Source organism: Numenius arquata, chromosome 14 (genome assembly GCF_964106895.1).
Source record: "Numenius arquata chromosome 14, bNumArq3.hap1.1, whole genome shotgun sequence".
Classification (NCBI taxonomy): Eukaryota; Metazoa; Chordata; class Aves; order Charadriiformes; family Scolopacidae; genus Numenius; species Numenius arquata.
Window position 1 is genome coordinate 10,601,772 of NC_133589.1, and position 23,240 is coordinate 10,625,011.

Here is a 23,240-nt window from a genome sequence, read left to right on the forward strand (position 1 = left end):
CTTACCAGGCGTATGCATGGCACAAAAATGTCCTGGCACAGGTGAAAGGCTGTGAGAGACCATTAAAGGAAAATTCTGTTGGCCAACCTGATACTCGAGTAGGTTTTAGAAGGCACACACTTACCTTTGTGATGCTTCCTCCCCTCCATGATCAATGCAGCCAGGTTGCTGTGGGATGGAGACAGAGGGCCACCATTTCACTAAAGAATCTACACAAGCACTTGACACAACAGGGTTCTTGTAGGGCACCATTCACATAAATAATCCCTGCAATAATAGGTTTTATCTGTGCTTGAAATTCAGTGAATTCATTACTTTTTCAAGGACAAATTTTGTCCTATGGTGTGACTACAAATCAGAGTGTCATAACCGAGTACAGGGGTTGCCTGAGGCTGCTGCAGCCAGAATCCTCACTACATACTGATGTGCCACATGGCCGGGGTGAGCACTGCGGGTAAACGGACAAAGCTTCGCTCAGCACAGTGCTTACCAATGAATGAGGATCTCTGCAGCTCTTGTTATGACCAGTCTATATAAACAGCTTTGCATAGTGGGTGAAAACGTTCTATTAGTGTCCCCAGCTTGTGTCATAACACAGTACGAGCTTGTCTGAGTAAACAGGACCTTACTGTATCATGAATTTGTGTTATCACAGAAAATCAGGACTGTGTCATTCTAAGTATATTTCTTACATGTTTGTATTATCACTCTCCCTAAAAGACCTGTATTAGGCCAGAGTAAATCTCATTTGTTTTTCAAAAAATCATAATTAAATATGATCTAATTAAAAAAAAAAGGGGAATGGGATAGCTAAAAATTACAGGAAGATCCTTGATACAGAAAATACTTTCTTGGTCTAAGCTTCCACGTTCAATTTCATGCTAGCATGAAAGAGTTCTTAGAAGCCTGGGTTCTGCCATTCTGCACTTGAAAGAGGATCTGCTGTAGCACAACCTGTGCAGAATGAGAGCCTGGATTCATAAGCCCGTGCACATCCTTATTATATTGTTCCCTTTTTTAAGAATCCTAGCTCATGTTTAGTTAGTGTCTTTTTTATACTTATTTATTTATTTAGAATTACAGCCCTTCCATATATTAACCATTCATTTAAAAATATTTTTTAGGCTAAAGTAACTTTATAAATAATTCACAATAGTTGCAGGAAAGTACCTAGGATGTTGGTCCTTTTCCACAGCTGCCCCACATCTCTGTCAGGATAGAAAAATGCATCTATAGCTTAAAAGCTTAAAAGTGTATTGCAGGCAAGCAAGCCATTATAATAAGCTTGTTAAAAGGCAAATGAGGTGCCTTGAATTTAATGTCATGAGTCTGAGGTATGACAGTGATCCAAGTATCTGAGTGTTTAAGCATTTCTACCTGAACACCTATTGAATGTCATCTTGTTCTGATTTTTTTATTTAATAATGTTTCCGTGTGAAATACTGTATGAATGTAGTGCTGCTTTCCATGTGTCATTAACTGTTTCATCAAAGAGGCACCTAGAAAACAATTGACTATATATTCAACTTACTATTTCTCAAAAGCTGAATTTCTAGTAGAGCTACAGAAGCAAAAGAGGAGCATTTAATGGCAACTTTTAGTGAATGATGTGCCACTAATTATACGTTAAATACGACATTCTTCACAGTGTCTGGGTTGAACTAAGAACTAAAGTACTTCATGTCCTAGAAACTGTTTTTCTAGGGAAATTTTCTATTTTTTTAAATCTCTGCATATTGCTGCTCATGATTTGACTTGTGTGCAATAAATGTTAACTGGCAGCACTGGAGCTACAGCATCTGACTGCCTATCTCCTGTCCAAATTTGGAGATCCAGCCTGTGAAGTTGGGTCTGATCTAGCAAATTTTTAGATAACTCTAAGAAGGAGGAGTACTTAGTTGCTTTTCTGTCTCAAATCAAGGTAGAGCCTTGCAGGACTGAGCTCTCAAAACACAGTTTAGGCTGGACATAGCTTGTTAAACGTTTGGCCGGTTTAAAATATGGTTCAGGTGAAACTGAACTGATAAATCAATGGCCTATGCTCAGCTATGCCAAGTTTTTAAGTGTCTGTGTTTGACAATTGTGCCTGTGCCTGTACTGAGCCTATTTGCAAACGTTCCTGGGAGGTGAGTAATAGAGACTACTAAAGCTGGCACAGTACTTTCCACTTATTTAGATTTATCTCAGCTATTTTCAGTATAGAAGGTCAGAAAACACAGCACAAATCCAGGAGATGCAGTAGCAGAAGAGACAGGGCATATATGTCTGGTACAAAGAATGGAAATAATCTGCAAAGACCAATGGCTTTAGTTGTGACCATAGCACTGATTTCAGAAACATACTTCTCTAAACTCTTTTCTTTCCCAATTTATTTTTGTCTTAGTAAACTCTTTCTACATTCACTCTCCTTTTAAGGTACAAATTTTACAGAAAAAGCTGTTATAGCATCTGTCAGATATGTTACTAATGCCACGGGTAGTGACGTTGTCCATGTAAGAGTCTTATTTTTGGCATTTGGAGCCAACTCCAATGCTATGACTGGACTGACGGTTGTGCAGGTGAGTCATTATTGTGCAGGTGGCTTTTGTATCAGTGATGGGTGGCCATAGCTACATAGAAAAACAGATGTGTGAGTTCAGTAAATTTAGATGTTGAGATAAATTGGTTTGGGCCTATTTTAGGAGACTTGCAAACACAGCAGACAGTAAGTAATATTTCAGTGTGTATGTGGACATGTCCATTTTAAAGTAATAAACATACTGTATAAAATTTGCAAACACAGCAGCATACATCCCTAAGCACAGCTCTCGTAGGGCCTGAGCCTTTCCTCATTTCACTTAGTCCAAAACGTAAAGGTGACTTTCTGGAAGCCTCCATTGTACCTACACAAGTCTGAATCTTAGACAGAAAGCTCAAAACTGCTTACGAGCTGTGAGGCACACAAAAAGACTGCGTCTTGCTGATGCATGTTCCTATGCAGCATATGTGCTCCACTACCCTTCAATCCTAACAGACATGCCCATCGCTTCCACGGAGCATTTTGCTACCTCCTTCACTGGAACTGGAAGCTATAATGTCACAGCCCTGAATTCTGAAAGGGTTTCTTTATGACTTGAATCGTCTCTCCAAATTTGGCCTTCAGCGATAGAGAACATGTATTAGATTGTTTTTTCAACTTCTGACCCAAAACAGCAAGCAAAACACTGTACAGGTAATTGTCGCATTGTATCAGGTGTAATTACTACAAACACATAATTCATTACTGTATGATGACCATTCTGAGCTGGATGTTGAACTAATGCAAAACCCTTCACTGTCACTGGTGTATCATGGCAAATCAGCTGCAGCTAACAGCCTTGTTACATTTTGGATGTAAAAGTACGTGATGCATGAAACAGAAGTAGCTGAACGCCCTTAGTAGATAAGTAAAAGTGTTTTTTACTTCAGAGAGAGATATAAGCAATGGTAAGATAAGAAAACCACAGGGAACCAGGCTTTGAGAGGTAGATTTCTCCAGACCAGCATAGAACAAAAGAAAGGAAAAGAATAGAGGTGGAAAAACGAGAACTCATCAAAAAACTTCGATTTTCTTTTCTAAATGTTTGTGCAATGAAAAGAAAGCTGCTTTCCTGACAAATCAAAGAAGTAATAGTGTGAGGGTTTCTTAAGATCCTCCATTATTTGCAGTCTTTGGATACCATTCCAGAAGATGGCATGAGACTCGACATCACCAGTTCAATTCTTTGCTTTGCGTTATGCAAGGATTCAGACTGAATGATCTCTTTTGTCCCTGTTGGCCATGAAGTCTATGACACAGAATTTTTCAACTTGAAACCTTTCCATAAAGCTTCCTCTTCATTCTAAATATACAAGAAGTTACAGTAGGGAATGGAGATGGTGTCTGTCTTCCAGTTGTGGAATACATTGCTCCCTTCAGCCTCAAATCTTCTGAACATTTTCCTTCCCAAGAGTATCCCACAAACTACACTGAGTGTAGTCCTTCAACAAGGCCCCCATTGCTAACCTCTGTTCTCTTTAAAAGTTTGTTGTATTTTTTCCCTGCCTGAATTCCTCAGTTTCTTCTGCAAATGTATTAATTATTTAAACAGATAATTAATCAGTTTTATCTCTTTTTAATAAAAGAAATTAAGTTCACTGGCATCAGCATAAGGCTTTGAAGATGGGAGTTCTATTCTGAATTTGTTCAGAAGTGGCAGATGATTTGATGTATGTAACTAACCTTTAAAAGACAGTGAATAATCCCTGTTTATCTTTTACTCCGCTGCTGTGTTAAGGTCTACAACATCAGATTGAGGTTTTTGATGCATGTCGTCCGTGAATATCCCATAAGAACTTTGTGTAAGACCTAGCTTTGTTTATACACACACTAGTTAAAGACAGACAGAGCCAAAGAACAGCGTTTAATGTTTATTAAGCCTTTGCAAAAACACAGATATTTTTCAGTCAACTTGAAATTAATTATTTTAGTCAAATTCAAGTATTTCATGCACATCTCACTGGATTGGCACTAGCAGTAGAGGCAACAGCAAGAGCAGAAAGCATTGGCACTTACAGCAGAGAATCGGAAGGCTGAAGCTGCATAGATTTCAAAGGTTGTGCTATACAGAGAACTTATCAGATACGGTATCAAACTACAGGCAGTTTTACCTTCACTGCAGTATGAAACTGGTTATTTTATGCTGTGTTACTGGATGGTTGTTTCTGGTGTGAAAACGACAGAGGCCTTCTGGTGAATTTTCCAAGCCTAGAAGGATGTATTTCACATACCAGTAAGCACAGGAGGTACATTTGCATAAAAGATTTGCAGTAGAAAAATACATATTTTATCAAAATCAGACTCTACATCTCCACAGCTATCCAGAATAACATGAAGCTGGAACTGCACCCGATATAAATGTCTTCTCATCCCATTTGCTCTTAGAGAGGACCCATGAGACAAAAATGTCACCTGAATGCAGGCCTAGTAGCTACTCGCAGTGTGTTCCCTCCTTCCTGAGCACCTACGGGATGTATAATTCTGTTCATCTTTCTGGTTGTGGAAATCTGTATGTTCAGCTGGCAATAAGATCAGTGCAATTCTTTGAAATAGTCATAAAGCCCACACAACCATTTTTGAAAGGGTGGTAGAGAGACATCTTTTTTTCTTCTTCAGAAATTACTGAATTACTAGAAAAAGCAAACAAAACTTTATATATGTGTCAAATAGAGTTGGACTAGATGACCTGGGCTGGACGTCCAGAGGTCCCTTCCAACCTCAACCATTCTGTTATTCTGTTAAATTTATCTTCTAAGCCAAAAAACTGTTAAGAAATAAAGTCTTTAACAAATAAGGGGTTAGGTCTTAGGTCCTCAGACTAAATTGGCAGAGGCAGAAAATCTTTGGAAGGCGCATTAATTTATGTTCACTGAGAATTTGTCCCAACACAGCTTCATTGTTTTGTATTATGTGGATCTGAAATGTTCGTAAGACCAATCAGTGCTTGTAATTAAAAGAAAAAAAAAAAAAATTATATGAAAAGGGACTTGGGTTACTTAACTGTCAGGTACCTTAACATGAGAAACAGAGGAAGTGAAATGATTATGCAGAATCTAAAGTTTACTGAAATATAAGAGCTACAGGCTTCCATTACATGAAAGAACTATACTTCAATTAATAAAAATATGAACAGAAACCCTGAAGCCCACAGTTGGAGAAACCTGAAAACAAAGCAGGATCTAGCTCAAATTCCCAAGCAAAAAGGCAGCAGCACAAAAGCATACAGCAATAAAGCACAGCTTGTATAAGCTTTTAAGCCATTTAAAATAGAAGATGGATCTTCCATTCATTAAATACTCCTGCTGAAGAAAAGCATCGGCATTAAACAGATCATGAGAAGTTTTAAATTCTTGAGACACCTGGGTATTTAGTTTTGCTAACTATACCCATGCAGAAATATTTTTTGCACTGAGTTGCTGCAGAACATCACATACTGCTTACAGCAAACCAACACCATTTCACTATTTTATAGATTCATATTCATAGATTTTACTCTTCTTACAATGTAAGTATTTTCTAGTTCCCTTCTCCAAGTGAATTCTATTAATCATTAAACACTTAAGGCACAAGCAGAAATAAAAATAAATAGCATCTGTAAAAAGAAGTCAAATCTTAATTAGCACATCTTGTCTGAAACTTTTAAGTCTCACTGAATAGAACAGACTTTAAAACACTATTCTGATCCTAAAAATATCAACAGAAAAAACACTACTGAAATTGCTTCTTTATCCTGAGGACTTTATATGCACAGTAACAATTTAACAGCTATAGCTGCCTGAACACCTATTCACTCACATTTCACTTTTTAAATAGATAGATAAAATCCAGTTAGTTCCTCTGTAGATTTCTACTCCTACTGGGACATCCAGCATCAGGACCTCCCAATTCACACTGTGGGATTCACGCAGCAACACCCACTAAATTGCTCCCATAGGGACATGTAAGATAGACACCAACCAGGGGAAATCAGCTCACAAATATGAGAATCTATAATGAAGCTATCTACACAGCAGCCAGTCACCTGGGACTCTTATTGATGGAAAGAAATAGACACAATACACAATTCACCATACCCTAAAACAGATGTCTAAAACTGCCCGCTGACTGTAAACAGAGCTTAAACTGATTGGTCAAGTTGCAGATGTCCACACTACAGGTGTGGAAAGTCAATTAAAATTAATTCCACCTTAAGATTGTAGGCAGGTGTCCTCTTCCAGGTCTGCCTGTGCAGCTGAAGATGGAATTGCAGTGACTTGGCTATCCTGAGAGGGAAGTGACCTTTTCCACCTGCCTGCCAGCAAAACAGACTGTAGAAGCAGCCCCCCCTGCCATCTACCCTCCTCCCATCTGCTGTAGTCCTGTAGTCAAAGACATACGGGTACCTTGCATCACTCTTGACCCACTGGGTTATGTTACCTGGAATGTTTACGACCGGTGCTTCCCCCAAGTGTGAATATGCAGCATCCACCCCAAAGAACTCTGACCAAAGTTACTTATCTTTACTGTCCCAGTTAAGATAAAACCTTAAATATATTTATTTCAGATTTGTTCATTCTATGAAATAATTCATTTGCTATATAGATTTTCATATAGAATAAAGCAAGTTTCCCCAATAGAGAATTAGTCCCCACAAACATAGCACTTTTGTTTTCTCTGACTAAAACAGATTCAATGCCACTTTTTAGATAAGAAAGTCATTAAATTTTGTTCTGCAAAAGCAATCTTGCACTGATAACAATTGTCAAGTCCGACAACTGATGATTTAATGTTCTATTCCCCTTTTTGTAGCAATTACAAGTTGCTTGAAAATTACATTACAGTTAAAGTTTCTCCCCAGTGAGGCGGTCTGACATGATGTGCAAATGCTTACACTGCCCTCTAAGTCAGTTGTTCCCAGAAGAGATGGGCTGGCAGCATGAAAATAATTAAATGCCAATATACAGTTGGCCTCTTTTATGAAAAATAAACAGGCACAAAAGACAAACTGTTCCACTGCTTACACTAACCAACAAATGTTGAGATGACTGTTTATTCTAAACACAGCAATAAGGCTGCAGTGCAGTTTACTGACTTTCATAAACTCAGTTTAACAATTTAGAATGTATTGAGAACTAAAGTTCTTATTTCTCTGATGATTCTTCATCTGCATTGGCCTTCTCTCTTTGGAGCCACATAAATGCTGACTTTGCTGTGCCATCTCCACTCTGTTGGGAAAAGCAAATGAAGGTAGCCCAGACAAAGCCACAGAGCCCAGTATAAGCTGTTCGCAGGTAAACAGGGACCAAAATGAAGTTTGACAGCTGTGTTGGAAGGAGAGAGAGCTCAGTTAGTGCTCCAGGCATTGTTAGGTCTTACACCTACACGCCCAGCAACTCCACTGACTTCTTACTGGGTCACATACACTACGAATGCATCGGATCAGGCTTTATGAGAAAGAAAGGCTCACTGAGCTACCCTAAAAACTCACCTGCACAAAAGGCCAGTACATCAGTCCCGTCTGAAATGAAAATGAATCATTTGTTATTCTTACAGACTTCAACCACAAAGATTCATATTTTTCTTACCACATTTAGTGAAGACTAAAACATATTTGAGTAAAGGTAATAAAAGCTGATCAAATGTAAATTAAGTTGCTTAACTTACAGGCTGCAATATTAAACTTCTAATAATTTTCATGACCATCTATGCTAGGAGCTTCTCAAACACATTATTCTAAGTCATTTTTAATACAAAACTCTAAGCACAGTTCAGTGCTTCATAGTCACCTGACACCAGATCCATAACCACATTTACCAGATGGGTGAACAAATGTTTAAATATATGAACATTTGTTTCAGCCATGAATGAAAAATACCACTGAACACTATTTATTTCACAGTTGCAATGCTCCTTCTAGTTAAGGCTTTTTTTGCAAAAATCAATAGATAATTTACTCATAGAACATAAGGTCAATAGAAACCTTATGTTTTGATAAGATATAGTGGGCACTGTTTTTAGAATCATCCTCCATAGGAATAAAAATAATCCTTTTTTATCCTACCTATGTAGTTCCACCGTGTGAAAAGAAATTCACATTACATCACAGTTTCTCCGTCTATTATATTTTTTCTGCTAACGTCTTTCTTCTCGTGCCTGAGAAATCTTTAAAATTCTTCGTTTGCTCAGCTCTGAGGTAGCACAGATATTTTTTCCTGTGTATGTAACGCAAACCAAATGCAAATGCAAACCAAACCTAGCTATTTATACCAAAGTCTTCTTAAAACAAGGGATTGTGTTTCTGAAAGTGAGAAGACTGTCACTGAAAAGCACAGGCTGAAAATAATTCCTAAAAAAGATCTCTATAACTAATGATTTTAACAGGTGTTCATGTAAGTGTTGTCAACAGCATTACTAACTAAACACTGGTGTATGGGTACTTCCTAAGATAAAATGTAGGACAATTTTAATCAGCGTTGTATTGTAGGGATTTCATTCAGAGTCGGGTGCAAGTGTAACGTATATAAACATTGTACATTTTTAAAATAGCATCATTTCACCCATCTGGCAGCAGTGCCTTCTGCAGACGACCCTGACTTCAGGTCACTGCTGGTACTTAAAGCTTCCTTCCTACACATAATCAGTTAATGAATTGAGAGAAAGACCGTTGGAGGAAAGAATATTTCAAATATTTTATCCAATTTTTTTTTTTTTTGTTTAGCTGGGACGTAAGCAAATTGCTTGCCTCACCTTATACGTATTCCAAAATTTCTTTTTACAGTCTGAAAAGATGTCCTCTTTCCTCTGAAGGATGCTCATACCTAGTGGCAAAATATTCAGAACAATCAGAAAAACTGCAAAAATTAAATGTTCACTTTTTTGAATGATATCCCAAACTATTCTCAAAATATATTACAACAGCTTTGAAATAACAGCTGGTATCATTACAAAGAAAAAATACCATTCCAGCTACCTAATAGTGCTACTTCTTTAACCCTCCATATCCAGTGTTCCAAAATTCTAAATTCTAGTTGATCCAAACTCCTCTTGATTCTAGGTAAACACAACCTCACATCATTACACCCAAGATCAAGAGAAAAGTGGTATGACTTGAAATTACATTAGACACATGCAAACTGGAAATAAATTAACTGAATTAATTCCCATCACATGAAATACCGTAAAGGGTTCAAAATAATAAACCCTTTAAACGGTATTTCATGTGATGAGACTCCTCAGGTGTCAAATTAAGACTACATCTGTCTAAGAGATGTAGCAGCTCTTCAAAGATCACCCACCTTAACCGGAAGGTGTGACCTAAATTAATTGATTATTAAGGTATTAAACAACATGCTTTAACGAATCAACCTAAAATCAAAAGCTACACATTCGCACATAAGCAGAGGCCCAAAGTTGCCCAAAGTCCAACTCAGGCATCTTTCCAGATATTTGCATGCCACGAGGTTATCAGTATCTCAATGGATACATTATTTTGCTATTACATCATACTGCTGCCCAATTTAGGGATTTTTGCCATCCTATTTGTACTCCTTCAAATCTTTCTGGTCCTTGGGCAATTCTCTGCTTATTCTGACACAAGCTGATACGATTCTGAGAGTAAATATCTGCTGTGGTTTACTCCAGCCAGCAACTAGGACCACGCAGCCCCTCCGAGAGGGGTTCCTCCCAGAGACCAGGCAAGGGAGACAGCTGTTTAATTCCACCCGTCTCCACAGCAGCTGTACCAAAACCTGAAACCACGACAATATCTGATGTCTGACTTCTTCCTTTGCTTCATTTCTCTTCAATCACAAACTGAATAATTTCCCTTCGTAAATGCAGGGTCATAAAATGCAGATCTCCCAATACCAGGCAAAAAGAGTACCTCTCTTGCTCTTCTTCCACATGAAGTTTAAATTAAATGACAGCCTTGTTTTACACTAGTTTCACCTATTACTTTTCTTATTCTGTCATGTTTATTTTTGAAATAGATATTAGTCTTCTCTAAAGTCTGTTATTTGTTAGGTTTTGAGATTTGAGATTATGTATTAGTAGTATGCTGTATTTCTATATGCTCTCAGCAGATGATGGTACAGCTTATTTGCTGAACTATAGTATTTCCTGACATTTACAGTTACTGGTGGTTTGGAAACAAGACAGCTGATGTTGGGAACTGAGCAGGGCGATCCAAGCAGACGTGGGTGGTACAACCCTTGTAAGATGCTCTGAATTCCTCGCAACTAATTAAAAGCCATGGGCCCAACCGAGCCCACGGCCGGACCCCACTTTGGCACAGCACCCCCTCCCTCGGCTGAAGCTCTTAAGTGCCCCGGGGGGCACAGCGCCCGCGGCCGGGCTGCCCCACCGGCACGCTCGGGGAGAGAGAACGGCGCTCGCAAGTCCCTAGCCGCCTCCCCGGCTCCCAGCGCAGCCCTACCGGCGTTTCGGGGGCTGCGGCAGCCGGCCCGCAGCGACCGCCGGGTGGGCAGGGGGGTACCCAACCACCCCGGCCTATTGGGGGTGACAAGTCCCGCTTTCGGTGCGCACCCTCCAGGCCTGCACCCATCGTGCGTTGCAGCGGGGCTCTCCGATCGGCTCCCCCGGCCGCCCGGCACGCCCGGCCCGCCGCCCCGCGATGGCGGTGCCTGGGCGCGGGCACTCACCCACCCGTGTAGAAGGCCAGGACGGCGACGGGGGCTCCGAAGAGCTGGTCGCAGAGCACCTTGCCGAGGACGGCGGCCGGGCGGCGGCCGGGCAGCGCCCGCTCCAGCGCCCGCAGCCAGACGTAGCTGAAGTTGCCGTGGAAGGTGAGGGCCACCAGCGCTACGCGCCGCGTCTGCGCCCAGTCGGGCGGCTGCCCCCGCCGCCGCCGCCGCCACAGCTGCTGGGCCGCGTCCCCCGCCGCGAAGAGCCCCCCGTAGAGCAGCACGTTGGAGAGCCAGGGGAAGCGGCGAACCCCGCTGCGCAGCAGCGAGCCGGCCATCGCCCGCCGCCTCTTCCGCCCGCCTCCTCCCCATCCTCCTCCTCCTCGCGGGCCCGCCCGCCGCCGCCGCCCTCGCCATACCCGCTCAGGGCTACCCCGCCCGGGGTGGCAGCTCCGCCGAGCCTGCCGCCGTCAGGGAAGGCCGGCACCCCGCGGCGTGCCCCGTGCTCGGCCTCCCCGCGGCCGCCCCGGTCGCCGGTGGGCGCGCCCGGGCTTCGGTTCGTGGGGTTATTTTTCACGTGACTCTGCGTTCACTCGGAAGAAGGGGGTCACTGCGGCTCCTGGGCTTTGGTGTAGGTGCACCGTGGAGGCACCGTGCAGTATTGCTGCGGCAGTTAAGACACAAATGAAAACTAGGCACTGTTTGCTTATTGTCTTTTTAATTATCTCCTTGATGCTTCCTTACATGAGCAGTTTATGGCTTTTTCTTTTCAATTTTGCTGTTGTTTTACAGTCTGGTTTCTGGTACCTCACTGCGCAGCGCTGGTGCCCACCCGCGGTTCCTCCGCTTTGCTCTCCGCTAGTGAGGCAATTTGAGGAGAAAGCCCGAAGTGATGTACGTTTATTGAAGAGACCCGTGTACCCAGCTTTGTACACACAGAGCCACCGCCACAGAGCTGATCTGCAGCCCGTGTAGCGAGCGTACAGCGCGGGGGGCTGTTCCCTGCGCGGCTGCCCGCGGCCGTGGGCGGCGACGGGCGCCCCCGGGAGCGTCTCCCCTCCGTCCTGGCGACGGGCTCGGGCTTGACCGAGGGAACCATCTCTAGGCGGCAGGTGGTAGTTCACTCTGTGTCCTGATAGTAACCGCGATGGATGCGTTTGAAACGATCATGAAATCTTCCAGGAATGACTATAAATAGGCATGGGCGGCTCGTGGATCGGAGCAGCGCAACAGCAGAGCAGAGGGAGCTCCCGAGCGCTGGGGAGGCGTCGGGCCGGGGCCCAGGAGGTGTCCTTGCCGCGCGAAAAACAGCACGTCAATGACACCTGCAAGTTGTGCTATTAAATAATATAAATGGCGCTAAATGGAAAAAGAATAGGTACTAAAAAAAAAAAAAACTCCACCTTGAAAGAACAGAAACAAAGCTCTGGAAAGCGGGGTTTGGCTCCCGGGGACCGCCTGTCCGACGGGAGCCCGCAGCCGAGCGCGTCCTGCGCTCCCGCCGCCTCGCCGCCCCCAGGCCATCTCCCGGTGCTCTCCGCCGCGGGAGGCGGCGCTGGGCCCGGCGGGGCAGGGCGGCCCGCTGCCCGGGAGGGGTGTCGCTCTACCCCCCGCCCCGAGCGTGAAGGTAGCCCGCTCTTCGGGGCCGTGCCGCGGGACCCGTGGGACCCGTAGGCGGAGGAAGGGTTTTGGTGCCACCCTAATAAGCCCCGTCGGCCAAGCTGAGGACAGCGGGGTGGCAGCTGAGAGGTCTGCGCAGCCTGGAGCCACGCAGAACCCTCTCGGGGTACCGGGCCGCCGGGGGGGTTCGAACCCGCCACGCAGCCCCCGCTTCCCCCTCCGCTCCTCGCCGCGCTCACTGCGCATGCGCCAGTACCTGTCACCTCCCCGGCCGTTCGTCCGGGACTGTTCCACCAGCGGGGGGGGGGCGGAAGGGGGGAACGGTGTGCGGATGAGCGGCAGCGGGCTGCGCTCTCCCCAGCCCGCCCTGTCACGGCCCGTCCTGTCAGTGCCGCTGCCCCGGATCGTCCCCGCCAGCCTGCCTCCGTGGTCTCGGCGACGCGCAGGCGGGCGGGCGCGGGGCGGGCCCGCCGCCGTTCCCTAGGTGAGCGCGTTCCCGCCCCTCCCGCCGCGGCCTCGTCAGCGCTGCCAGCGTGGAGCCGGCCGCGGCTGAGGCGGAAGTGCCCGGCGGGGAGGCGGCGCGCGCAGGGGATCCCGCCGGCTATGGACGCCTCTCTGGAGAAGGTCTGCGGGGCGCAGCGGTGCCGGGCTGGCGGGGGGAGGGCGCCGGGGCACCTGCGGGCGGAGGGGCCCTGAGGGGCGAGCGGGCCCCGGCGGTCGCGTCTCGCTGACGGGGCCGAGGGGAGGGGGCGAGGTCAGTGGCGGGCCGGGGCTCGGTGCGGCGCTTCCCCGGCGCCTCGGCCGCAGCGGTGTGGCGGCCCCGCCGGGGCTGCCGGCCCGTGTCCGCCCAGAGGGGCTGTGCCGCACGGCCTGGGACAACTTTGCCTCAGGGAGCCTTGAGACACCGGGGAAGCCCACGGGCCTGACCCTCGCCCGCGCCCCCTGCGCGAACGCCTCTATGGCTGCGTCCCGCATCTATGAAAACTCGGAATAACTCTCCGGAAATGCTTTAGGAACGGATCTTTTTGTTGTTGTTTTCTTAAAAAGATGGAGCTTATTTCCTGGGGATGTTAGCCTTCAGCAGGATGTAGAGAAAATATTACTTGGCTCTCTTTTTTTTTTATTTTATGCTGGAGGTGTTTGCTGCCCCGTGTTTGTGCTCGTCTGTCCAATGTACTGTACAAAGCAAATATTGACTCTCTAATACCATAAGTGACTGACAAAACTTATCTTGCCCTTGTCACTGTGAGTCAGTCAGAATCTGGTAGAGTAACCTGGGACCTGCCACGCTTCTGCTGGCTTTCGTGGCACCTGCTGTGCTTCAGGAGACCTGCCTTAGACGTGAGGGTGGAATGGCTGCTCATACATAGATATCACCATTGTTGTATGTCTTTGAGGACAGCATACGTTTGAAATAATTTATACTTCACATGCTTAAGAGATGTTAATGCATCCTTCCCCTTTGCATCACTTACTATATGTAGCATGTTCAGTTTTATGTGGTCTTTAGATGTCTAGAGAAGGTTGAATGGTATATGCTCTAGTAAAATGGATAGTAAGGAAATTCAGGAAGTATTTGATGTGGTTAATGAGTTGGTAGCAAAGTGGTTTGGTATATTACTATCCGCAGGAAGAATACAGTGTAGGAATATTTGGTAGCCTTTAAAAGCTTAAGTTCTTTACTAGGGCTGACAAAAGTTACAGTGGCTGCTGCTTGTTTTATTTATTTATATATATATATATAAAAATGTCCAATATACTAGTTTGGAATGTGGTCTTTATCAACTGGACTCAAGCATAATAAAAGTACAATACGCAATTACTTAAAGAAGGCACATCGGTACAGGGCCGGTGTTTGTCTGTAGTACTGACAGAGTCCTTATAAACTTTGTTAAACTGGGTCGTCATAAGAAGGAATAAAAGCATTGTGTAAGAATTAAATACCTACATTTATTATCACAATAAAAGTCCATGTTTTGGTTATTTGTATTCTTGATGTAAGGAATAGTCTATAATGGTGAGGGCCCTGCAAAAAATTGCATGTCAGGTGCATGCAAATAGATGTCTATAAAGTGCTATCGTTTGTTTTACTTCCTCTCTTGTGTATCATGGCTTTTTTTCCCCATGTATGATAAAAGCTGTAGTCCTCTGGATAATAACATGCCACGACAATTATTTTCTTCTAGCCACTTAGTACCCTCCTGAAATACTCTTTGGTTAAGATTGCTGTAAATCTGTACAGTCTGCACTTTGTCTAGTCTTGAACATGATGTATAAGAAGTTTTCTCCTTGAATAAATTCGAAATTCATCCAAGCTGGAATATGTTTATCCTCAGAGAATGTGTGTCCACTTCCCTTGTGCTTATTTAAGTATTGTCATAACACTTCTGAGGCTCTTTGATTTGAATCATGGATTCTCTCCTCATTATGTACTTATATATGTAGCTTATTGGGATGTCAGTGATAAATACTTGTATTAAAATTTGTCAAAATTTTTTATCTTTCATAACAAAGAAAGCATTTTTGTAGACTTGCCTAATTAGCATGGTGACATTGAATGACTGCAGCCTATTGCAAATGGAAAAATATTTTTTTTTTTTTTTTAGTAGATGAGAAAATTCCTGAGAATGGAAAACATTGCATGATAGGATTGTGAAGAAAACTGTAGAATCTGACACACAGATTCTGCTGGTGTGTGCACCAACAATCTCATAGTTTGATTTTGCAAATTATCTTTGTTTTATCAGACAAACGTTCTGGGTTTTTTTATGTATTAATATTGTGTGTCATAAGTGGCATAATTAGAATGAACTTTATTTGAAATCCAGAAAACTTTTTCGGAGTGAACTTCAAATTTAAGTTCTTCTGGAAGCCTGTATTAAATTTCAGAAGTTTGGCTAACAGATCTATGATTTTTTTTTTTTTTTTCCTCTCTATATTTTGATAAAGAGGCCTGTCTTCTGAAGAATTTTAACATTTTAAGTTTCAAGTTAAGCGACTTTGGTAAAATAGTACAATTTCTTTCCTTGTAACTTCTTGCAGCCTCTACAGCAGTGTTTTCCCTAAACATGAACTGTTGTGGTTTGCTCAGCCTGTAACTTTCCTCTTTTGTTACTGTGTTAATTACCACAACATCCTGGTATCTTTATGGAAAACTGAACTGGTGACAGCAGACCTGCATGCAAATCCTGCTGCATGTCAGGGAAGTGATAAAGATTAAAAGAGCAAATAGCTATAAGCAGAAGCTATGTGGTGATACAGTAGGCTCTCATTCAAGCCTAACCGTCGTGAACTGGCTGCTTTTTTTATTTGTTATCTAAAACTTTTCCTAGCCTGGAGAATAAATACACTATTCTTTCGGCTGAAGAATACTGATATTGTTTGAGATTAATTTACTGTTGAGAATGGGGTTTGGTTTTTGATGATAACTTTCTTCTAGACAAATATAATAATGTAGTGGGAAACTGAGGTGTACTTCTCATGAAATACGTAATGAGCTACACCTGTGCATTTCTTTGCACATACACTAGTTTATGTAGACTGTTTAAAAACTGTTCCTTTCCTACATTAGGAGTACAGCCTACAGAAATGCAAAATCAAGATTGTAAAACACTGGTATATGAACTAATGCTCTCCTTTTTTAATTTATAATTAACGTTCAGTCTTGTCACGATTGGAGAATGGCCCCTTATCCTTCCCCAGGTGCCAAGTGACCCCAAGGTGTGACATACTGCCTATAAAACATGAAACAGTTTACAGTTCAAAGTGCTTAAAAAACAGTAACAGATAAGTTACAAAATAGGGGAGTAACCACAAATAACACTTATTGCAAGTTAAGCTTTGTGAATTGGCTTAACGCATTTTGAAGGCAACAAACAGTAAATGTCAAAGTCGGGCAGTGAATGTCTACCTGACGTTCTGAGTCTACTGAGTCTTTGAAGGGCCTAAGGAGGCAGGAGGTGTCAGGGTGCTGAGTGGACACCTTGAAGGAAGAAGCCGTGGCTGGTGCCTCCTTAGAACTTTAAAGGACATTGCATGTCTGGTAACTCATCTGGTCGAAGGATCACCTAACTGTGATCAGGGTCAGGTCCAGGGGAAGGACTGAGTGCAGAAACTAAGGCTAATACAGTATTTAGTGCAGCTGTTTTAACCCCCTCAAAAAACACATTGTCCTGTGGTTCAGGAGGTAGTGTTCAAGAGCTTGTCCACCAGTCTTTTTAAAAACAGTTCAAGAACATGAAAAAAGTATTGTTTGGTTTTGATTGGATTTTATACACACTTTCTCATTTACAGATAAAACTAAAGCAACATACTACTTTATGGCATGTTATTATAGCGTGTTCAGAAACCTTTCTTAACTGAATGGTTTGTTGCTGCAACTTTGCCACACCTCTCTTTCTTGCTGCTTAAAATAAGTAGATAGTCTTGTGCTTCCCACCTCCGTGCCCTTACTAATGTGAGCAGAGGAGGAAGCATATATAAAATTCAGTATGCAGCAGTAAAAGGGGTATTTTTGCTTCTCGTAATTCAAAGGAGAAAGTAAGTTGCTGCATATCTACTTAGCAATTGGGAAAAAACCAGAAGGGATTCATTTTCCAGTTAAACCCACATCAAAATTCAAAGACTTTCTGGATTGCATAGCATTTTATGGAGCTGAGTGTAACTTAGGACTTTTAAAACAGTATTTTATATTATATTTATTCTGTTGGCTTATTGGCAGAAGGGTTTCATGCACGTGTAATTACTAGTAAGTGAGACTGGATGAGTCACAAGGTAAGCATGTGCAGGTTTTAACATCTGATGTAATTTCAGCAGGTGAATTTTGTGATAGTAACAAACAAAAGCAGCTCAGAGCCCTTTTTGTAACGCCTCTCCGTCTTGTGTCCTCATCTACAATGGATCTGTTTGAATATTTGCACGTGATGCTGAGGATTGTTCAAGCAAATAACTGCCTTCCAGCCACTGATCATGTTTTATGGCAACCTGAATTAAAGTATGTGAGATAATTTACTGATTGTGACTATGTCTAGTCAATTACTCCCTTAAAGGCTACCAGGAGTAAAACCGATATATATATTTTTTTTTATTATGTAAGATTTCTTTTCAGAGTTTCTTTGATGTGGTGCAATACTGGAAACCAGTGAAAATGTATGGAAATGTTGCCAATGGTCATATTTAGATTTTTCTTCCAATTATATGTATTGTATTCTGAGTATCAGATGCTTGCAGTGTGTGGTTTTTTTTTAAATCTCTGTGTTGAGGTCTTGAACATCTTGTATTTGTACTGCTTTTTCACTCAGTGCTTCATTAAGTCATGGCCCTCATAGCCAGGGGATGTTGTAGAAACCAGAAATGTAAAAACCCATTTATTGCTAAATGCTGGGAGTTCTTGTAGGAAAAATATTACTGAATACTTGCACTGTTCTTTTGTTCTTCCCCGAAACATTTGTTACTGGCCGCTTCTAAAGCAACAGAATAGAGCGAGCTCTCAATCTTGGTTTGATCCGGTGTGACCATCCCTGGCTACTGATTCTTTCAGCCACCTACCACTTGCTATAATATGAGTTAAATCTCTAAATATTTTGGTAAAAATAGCTTTTGAGCATATGGTAACTCTCAACTTAATTTTTTTTTCTTTCCTCAATCAGTCCTCCGGATCAAAATAGTGTAAAATCGTCATGTAAATTAATCCCTCTACCTTCTGTGATTAAATTAGCTTTTGTGTCTGCATCTGCACGAGCAAACGTATTTGCCTGTCTTGCACGTGTTTCCATCAGCCGGGATGGAAAGAGTGAGCAGGCCTTTAGGAATATTGTTTCTCAAATACTGTAGCAGACAAGCTATTATATCCCTGCAGCATGGATAGTGTAAGTTTAAATATCAAATTTGTTTTGGATTATTTTTTTTAAATAACCACCACCCCTCGCCTTAGCAGCAATCTAAAGGGTTAACCCTAGAGGCTTTGGTATGTGGGCCCATCTTTTGAAAAAGGGTTGATGTTGAGTTTAAGGAGGCTGTGCTAGCTGTACCGTTGGGGAGCAGAGGCAGGGAGAAGAGACTCTGTAGCAGGGTCACCTGAGTATCTTGGGGTTTTTTTTGCTGTCTATTGTGATGGCTCTTATCAGTGGTGTTACTTTCTACCTTCGTATTGGAATATATTTATTTTTCAAATACAGTTGAATATCGATCACTATAGGTAAATCAGACTCTGCCAGATGATACCTGTCACATACTCTGGAAGCTACTAGGCGACATCTAATCCTTAAATGGATGAATGTTCCTGTCCAGGTCTCATGTGTCAGTGTCACAAGCTTCTGCCAGGCTTCTTGGGTTAAAGTTCATAAAAGAGACTTCTTCAAAGCAAAAGCAGTTCTTTGGAAAATAGTGCTTATTCATATTCGAACTTGTCACTGGTTGAGGGGAGGTAAGTTCAATGATTTTTAAAGCTCTTCCGTCCTGACAGGCGCATTAACAAGTATCTATTGTTACCTGGCTTCAGCAGTGAGATCAGGATTTTTGACCTGTTTTGTGCAGCTGGAGGCCTGCCACTGCTGGAAGATAAGCCTTTTCTGCACCTCAGTCTCTCTTAAGCTGCCTGCTGCGGGTCAGCTTCACCCTCTTGTCTAGTTAAAGGGCATCTCTCCAACAAGTTAAGATTAAAAATTGGTTTAAAGGTATTAGAAATAGGAAAAAATAGATTTACAAGAGTATTTGAATTAGATGTTTTCTCATCTGTTTTGAGAACTACTGTTGTAAAAGTTTGACAGGGAAACTCGAACGGCGAAATGGCAGGGAAGACTGACGTTTTATTTCTGCCTTAGCCAGAGCAGTCTTAAATGTTCTTCTTGTGTTTCCTAGGTAAGAAGTGTTGGCTTTTTTAAGCTTTTCTAGGGATTATTATTTGAACGTGTTTGAATACCTCTTAGTTGAACTGGGCAACCTAAAATAAAAAAAAATAAAAAAATGAACTGTCAATTTATTAAAAATTTCCCTGAACTTGCCTCAAAATGTTCAATGACCTAAAACCTGCCTTGGTCAAATTTTTCAGTGTTTAGCTTCCCAAACATCTTATTTTCTAGAAGGAAACTTGTTTGTAAGAATAGTGTTGTAGTGTTGTACTTACCCACTGATCGCTGTCTCCTTTGGTGGTGGGTTGTTTTGGGGGGGTGGGGGTGGTGGGTTGTTTCTTTCCCTGTTACAATTCTGGCAGAGGCACTAGGTTTTTTGTTTGTTTTGTTTTAATGAGAGTCTGTACATCCTGAGAGCTGACTGTCGAGTCAGCTCAGCTGAGGATATGGTAATGGATGTTTTTTTTGGTACAGAAACATGAGTTTTCAAGTGAAGTCAAAGGATAATTTCTAAATGAGACTTGCCACTGAAAGACTTGTGGTTGTATTTGGGTGTCAATCTGTTTTCCATACTCTGCAGAAAGATTAAGGTGTGCTTTAGCAGGGTTTTGGTTTTGAGTGTTTTGTGTTGGGTTTTTTGTTGTTTTGTTTTGTTTTAATTTTGGATAGGACAACATGTGAATTTTTTACATTTAAGGGAATAGTTGAAGTTTTCTTGCTGGTGCAGAATGGTTATAAAAAAGAAAAAATCATTCAGTTAGGTTAAACTGACACATACTTAATCTTTTAGCTAAAGCATTATAATGAGCGCTTACTTGAATAGCTTGCGCTTCTCAAATCCTTGCCTTCTGATGCTCTTTCACTATTCATCAGAAGAAGTCCTGACTTTCCTTGTGTAGAAAAAGATTTGATCTATCAATAATAAAATCCACATCACAATTGAGTTTTTTTTTTTGGTTATTTCGGGTTAGTAGTATGTTCTCATTTTGTATATTTTGAGTTCAAGATATTCAACATATTGTTATTTCTAAATGAGTATGCACAGACTAATTAAAAAAATCTGGCTGATACATGAATTGGTATTGAGGATGTTGTGGGGACAGTAGTGAGATAAATGTTTTTTTGTCTTTTCTTAAAAATTGTTATCTTTTCCCTGAAAGATGGTGGATCCTACTCTAGCAGAAATGGGAAAGAATCTGAATGAAGCAATGAAGATGCTAGAAGACAATCAAAGGTACATGCAAACTGTGCTAAGGGGAGGATCATTAATGCTGCTGCCACTAAGCAGGGAAGAACTCATTTTCCTAGTAGTTTACGGTTATATTGTCATTCTGAAGCTTACACCTGTACAAATCACCACTATTTCTCAAATAATAGGATTCTTAAAATAAACGTACATATTTTTATGCGTGTTCGGTACTGTTCAGAGCAAGTCCAGTGAGTCTGTTTTTTCAGACATTAGGTTTCTTATTGCTGTGCAAGTAACTTTTAATTCGTATATATATATATGAGACTCTTCTGTAAGTTGATGTTTTCTGTTAAAGAACTAAAACCGCAAAACTTTGGAATTCTTTCATTCAGTCTGAGCTAAACTTTTTTGTTGGTTTCGTCTGATTTATTTATGAAACTGCTGCCAATGAAATAGACTGCAAACATGTCAGTATGTACTTCTGCAAGCCAAAGTCAACTATGTATTTGATGTTATAAAACACAAACTAAATACATAGTTTATTCTTATGTCTTTAACTTAGAAAAGTGGAGGAGGAAAATGAAAAGAAGTATGCACGGAAGGATATTCCTGGACCACTCCAAGGCAGGTGGGCAACAACAGTTTACTTTTCAGAATCTGTAAAATACGTGTAACATGTTTGTTTTCCAAGCAACTCCTGTATTAATGCGAACATGAACATTTACCAGGCCAGTCGTTGTATCAGTTTTTTCTGTCCTCGCATAGGGAGAAAAAAATTATCATCATACTAACTATTTCCATACTCGCGTAAGAAAAAGAAAAAAAGATTATTTGTCCTCGGTGACCGAAATTTTGAACTGTTGGAATCTAATGAAGTATTGGTACCTACAGCTCTGATGGAGACTAAGTAAATATGGATAAACTTGTGCTATAGAATAAAGATTCATTAAAACATCCAGATAAAAAAAAACAAAACCAAAACTGAGGCTTATAAAGCAGAAAACCTTAAAGAAACCCAAAAAACCCAAACCAGAAACAACAAAACCCCTCCACCACCTTTTCAGCACAACTGTCTTAAAAACTTATATGGAGCTCTTGTGCACAAGGCAGCTAAGATCATTGTACCTGAAAACTAAGATTTGAGTTGGTTGTAGCCTCTTTGGCAGACGATCCTGCAGGAGCCCAAACTAGTGCTTCAGAAAGTATTGCAAAATCTTTGGTGTACATAAACTAAACTTGGTTTTGAGTGGAGACACTGAATTAGCTTTTCTAAGAATAAAAAGCTATTTCAACTGTCAGTGTAAGTTCTTATACTACTGTAAGTTTTAGTTGGAATGATAGAAGTTGAAGCTTTGTGGGTTTTTCCTAGTTTTAGCATGTTGGAGTGCATCATGTCAGAAATCTGATGCAGCTTTTCTTTGTCAGAAACTTATGTTTGTAGGTAGTTGTTTAAGAGATGTGCTGAGGTGGTGAGCTAAAGCTGGATCATGTGAAGAGAAATTTGGATCCTTAGCTATTACCTTACCTTGCTGTGTAGCAATAAGCAATTAAACATCGTCAAGTCAAAATTTTCAGTCCAAACTTTGAGATTTCAGTAGATTTGTTTTTCTGTGAATCTGAGTTTATACTTACTGAAGTGTCCTATAATTAAGTAGGGGTTTGAATTAATTGATTCAGCATTCACGATCTGTTTTTCTGAGAGCAAGAAACCGTTTTTGTTGCGATGTTCAGCATTCTGTAAAAGCGTTTAATGTGGGTTTTGTTTTTCCCTCTCTGGTACGGCAGTGGCCAAGATATGGTGAGCATTCTGCAGTTAGTTCAGAACCTAATGCACGGAGAGGAGGAAGAGGAAACTTCCCAGGCCTATCGGTAAAGCAAATATGAATTGGTTTATGTGGAAGATAATAGAACTTACACATTTAAGTGTTTTAAAGTGTAAGATATTGTGCAACCATGTAACTTCTTAAACACAGCTTCCGTTATGTAGTGAACCACAATAATGTGTTAGTAATTACTAATTAGTACTAATTACTAAATTGAATTATAGAAAGGAATTGTTGCTGATGTGGCAGCTCATTTTGTTTTCTACTTTCTGAATGTGGTTTTAAGTTTGAAAGTCTTATAAAACTTTGAATACCAATTTTTTTTTTACCATCTCTTCCTGTAGATTTTAAAGAAAATAAAAAAAGGAAATAAAATTTGTTTCCATTTTTCTGTGAAATGGAAATAATACTAACTAATCTGCAGAAGAGTATTGAAAACTAACATTTGAAAAGCAGTTTGGAGATTAAAAAACAAAAACAAACCAAAAAAAACCCCCCGACAAACTAATGAAAGCTATGCCTCTAACGCTATTAATAAGCGTCCTGAGTTTTCTCTGCCTGAGGAGAGAAAGGTGTGTGTTT

General features: G+C 41.5%; 2 protein-coding genes across 3 annotated transcripts in view; one reads left to right on the forward strand and one right to left on the reverse strand.

Annotated features, from left to right (window-relative positions):
- Positions 1 to 4,415: 4,415 nt before the first annotated feature.
- MPV17L (MPV17 mitochondrial inner membrane protein like) lies at positions 4,416 to 11,523 on the reverse strand. Its single transcript, XM_074158562.1, has 4 exons — positions 11,201 to 11,523; positions 9,284 to 9,354; positions 8,025 to 8,054; positions 4,416 to 7,857 (listed from the first exon to the last, which is right to left on the reverse strand). The coding sequence occupies exons 1-4, from the start codon at positions 11,514 to 11,516 to the stop codon at positions 7,678 to 7,680; spliced, it is 597 nt and encodes a 198-aa protein (XP_074014663.1). The 5' UTR covers positions 11,517 to 11,523; the 3' UTR covers positions 4,416 to 7,677.
- A 1,582-nt stretch (positions 11,524 to 13,105) lies between these two features.
- PDXDC1 (pyridoxal dependent decarboxylase domain containing 1) overlaps positions 13,106 to 23,240 on the forward strand; it is a 30,465-nt gene continuing 20,330 nt past the window's right edge. The window contains exons 1-5 of one of the 2 annotated variants that reach the window (XM_074158559.1): positions 13,402 to 13,422; positions 17,611 to 17,613; positions 20,807 to 20,880; positions 21,398 to 21,463; positions 22,621 to 22,704. In XM_074158559.1, coding sequence (XP_074014660.1) covers positions 13,402 to 13,422; positions 17,611 to 17,613; positions 20,807 to 20,880; positions 21,398 to 21,463; positions 22,621 to 22,704 — 248 coding nt within the window. Of the gene's footprint in view, positions 13,423 to 17,610; positions 17,614 to 20,806; positions 20,881 to 21,397; positions 21,464 to 22,620; positions 22,705 to 23,240 lie in introns of both variants that reach the window. The other variant, XM_074158560.1, reaches the window with a different exon arrangement.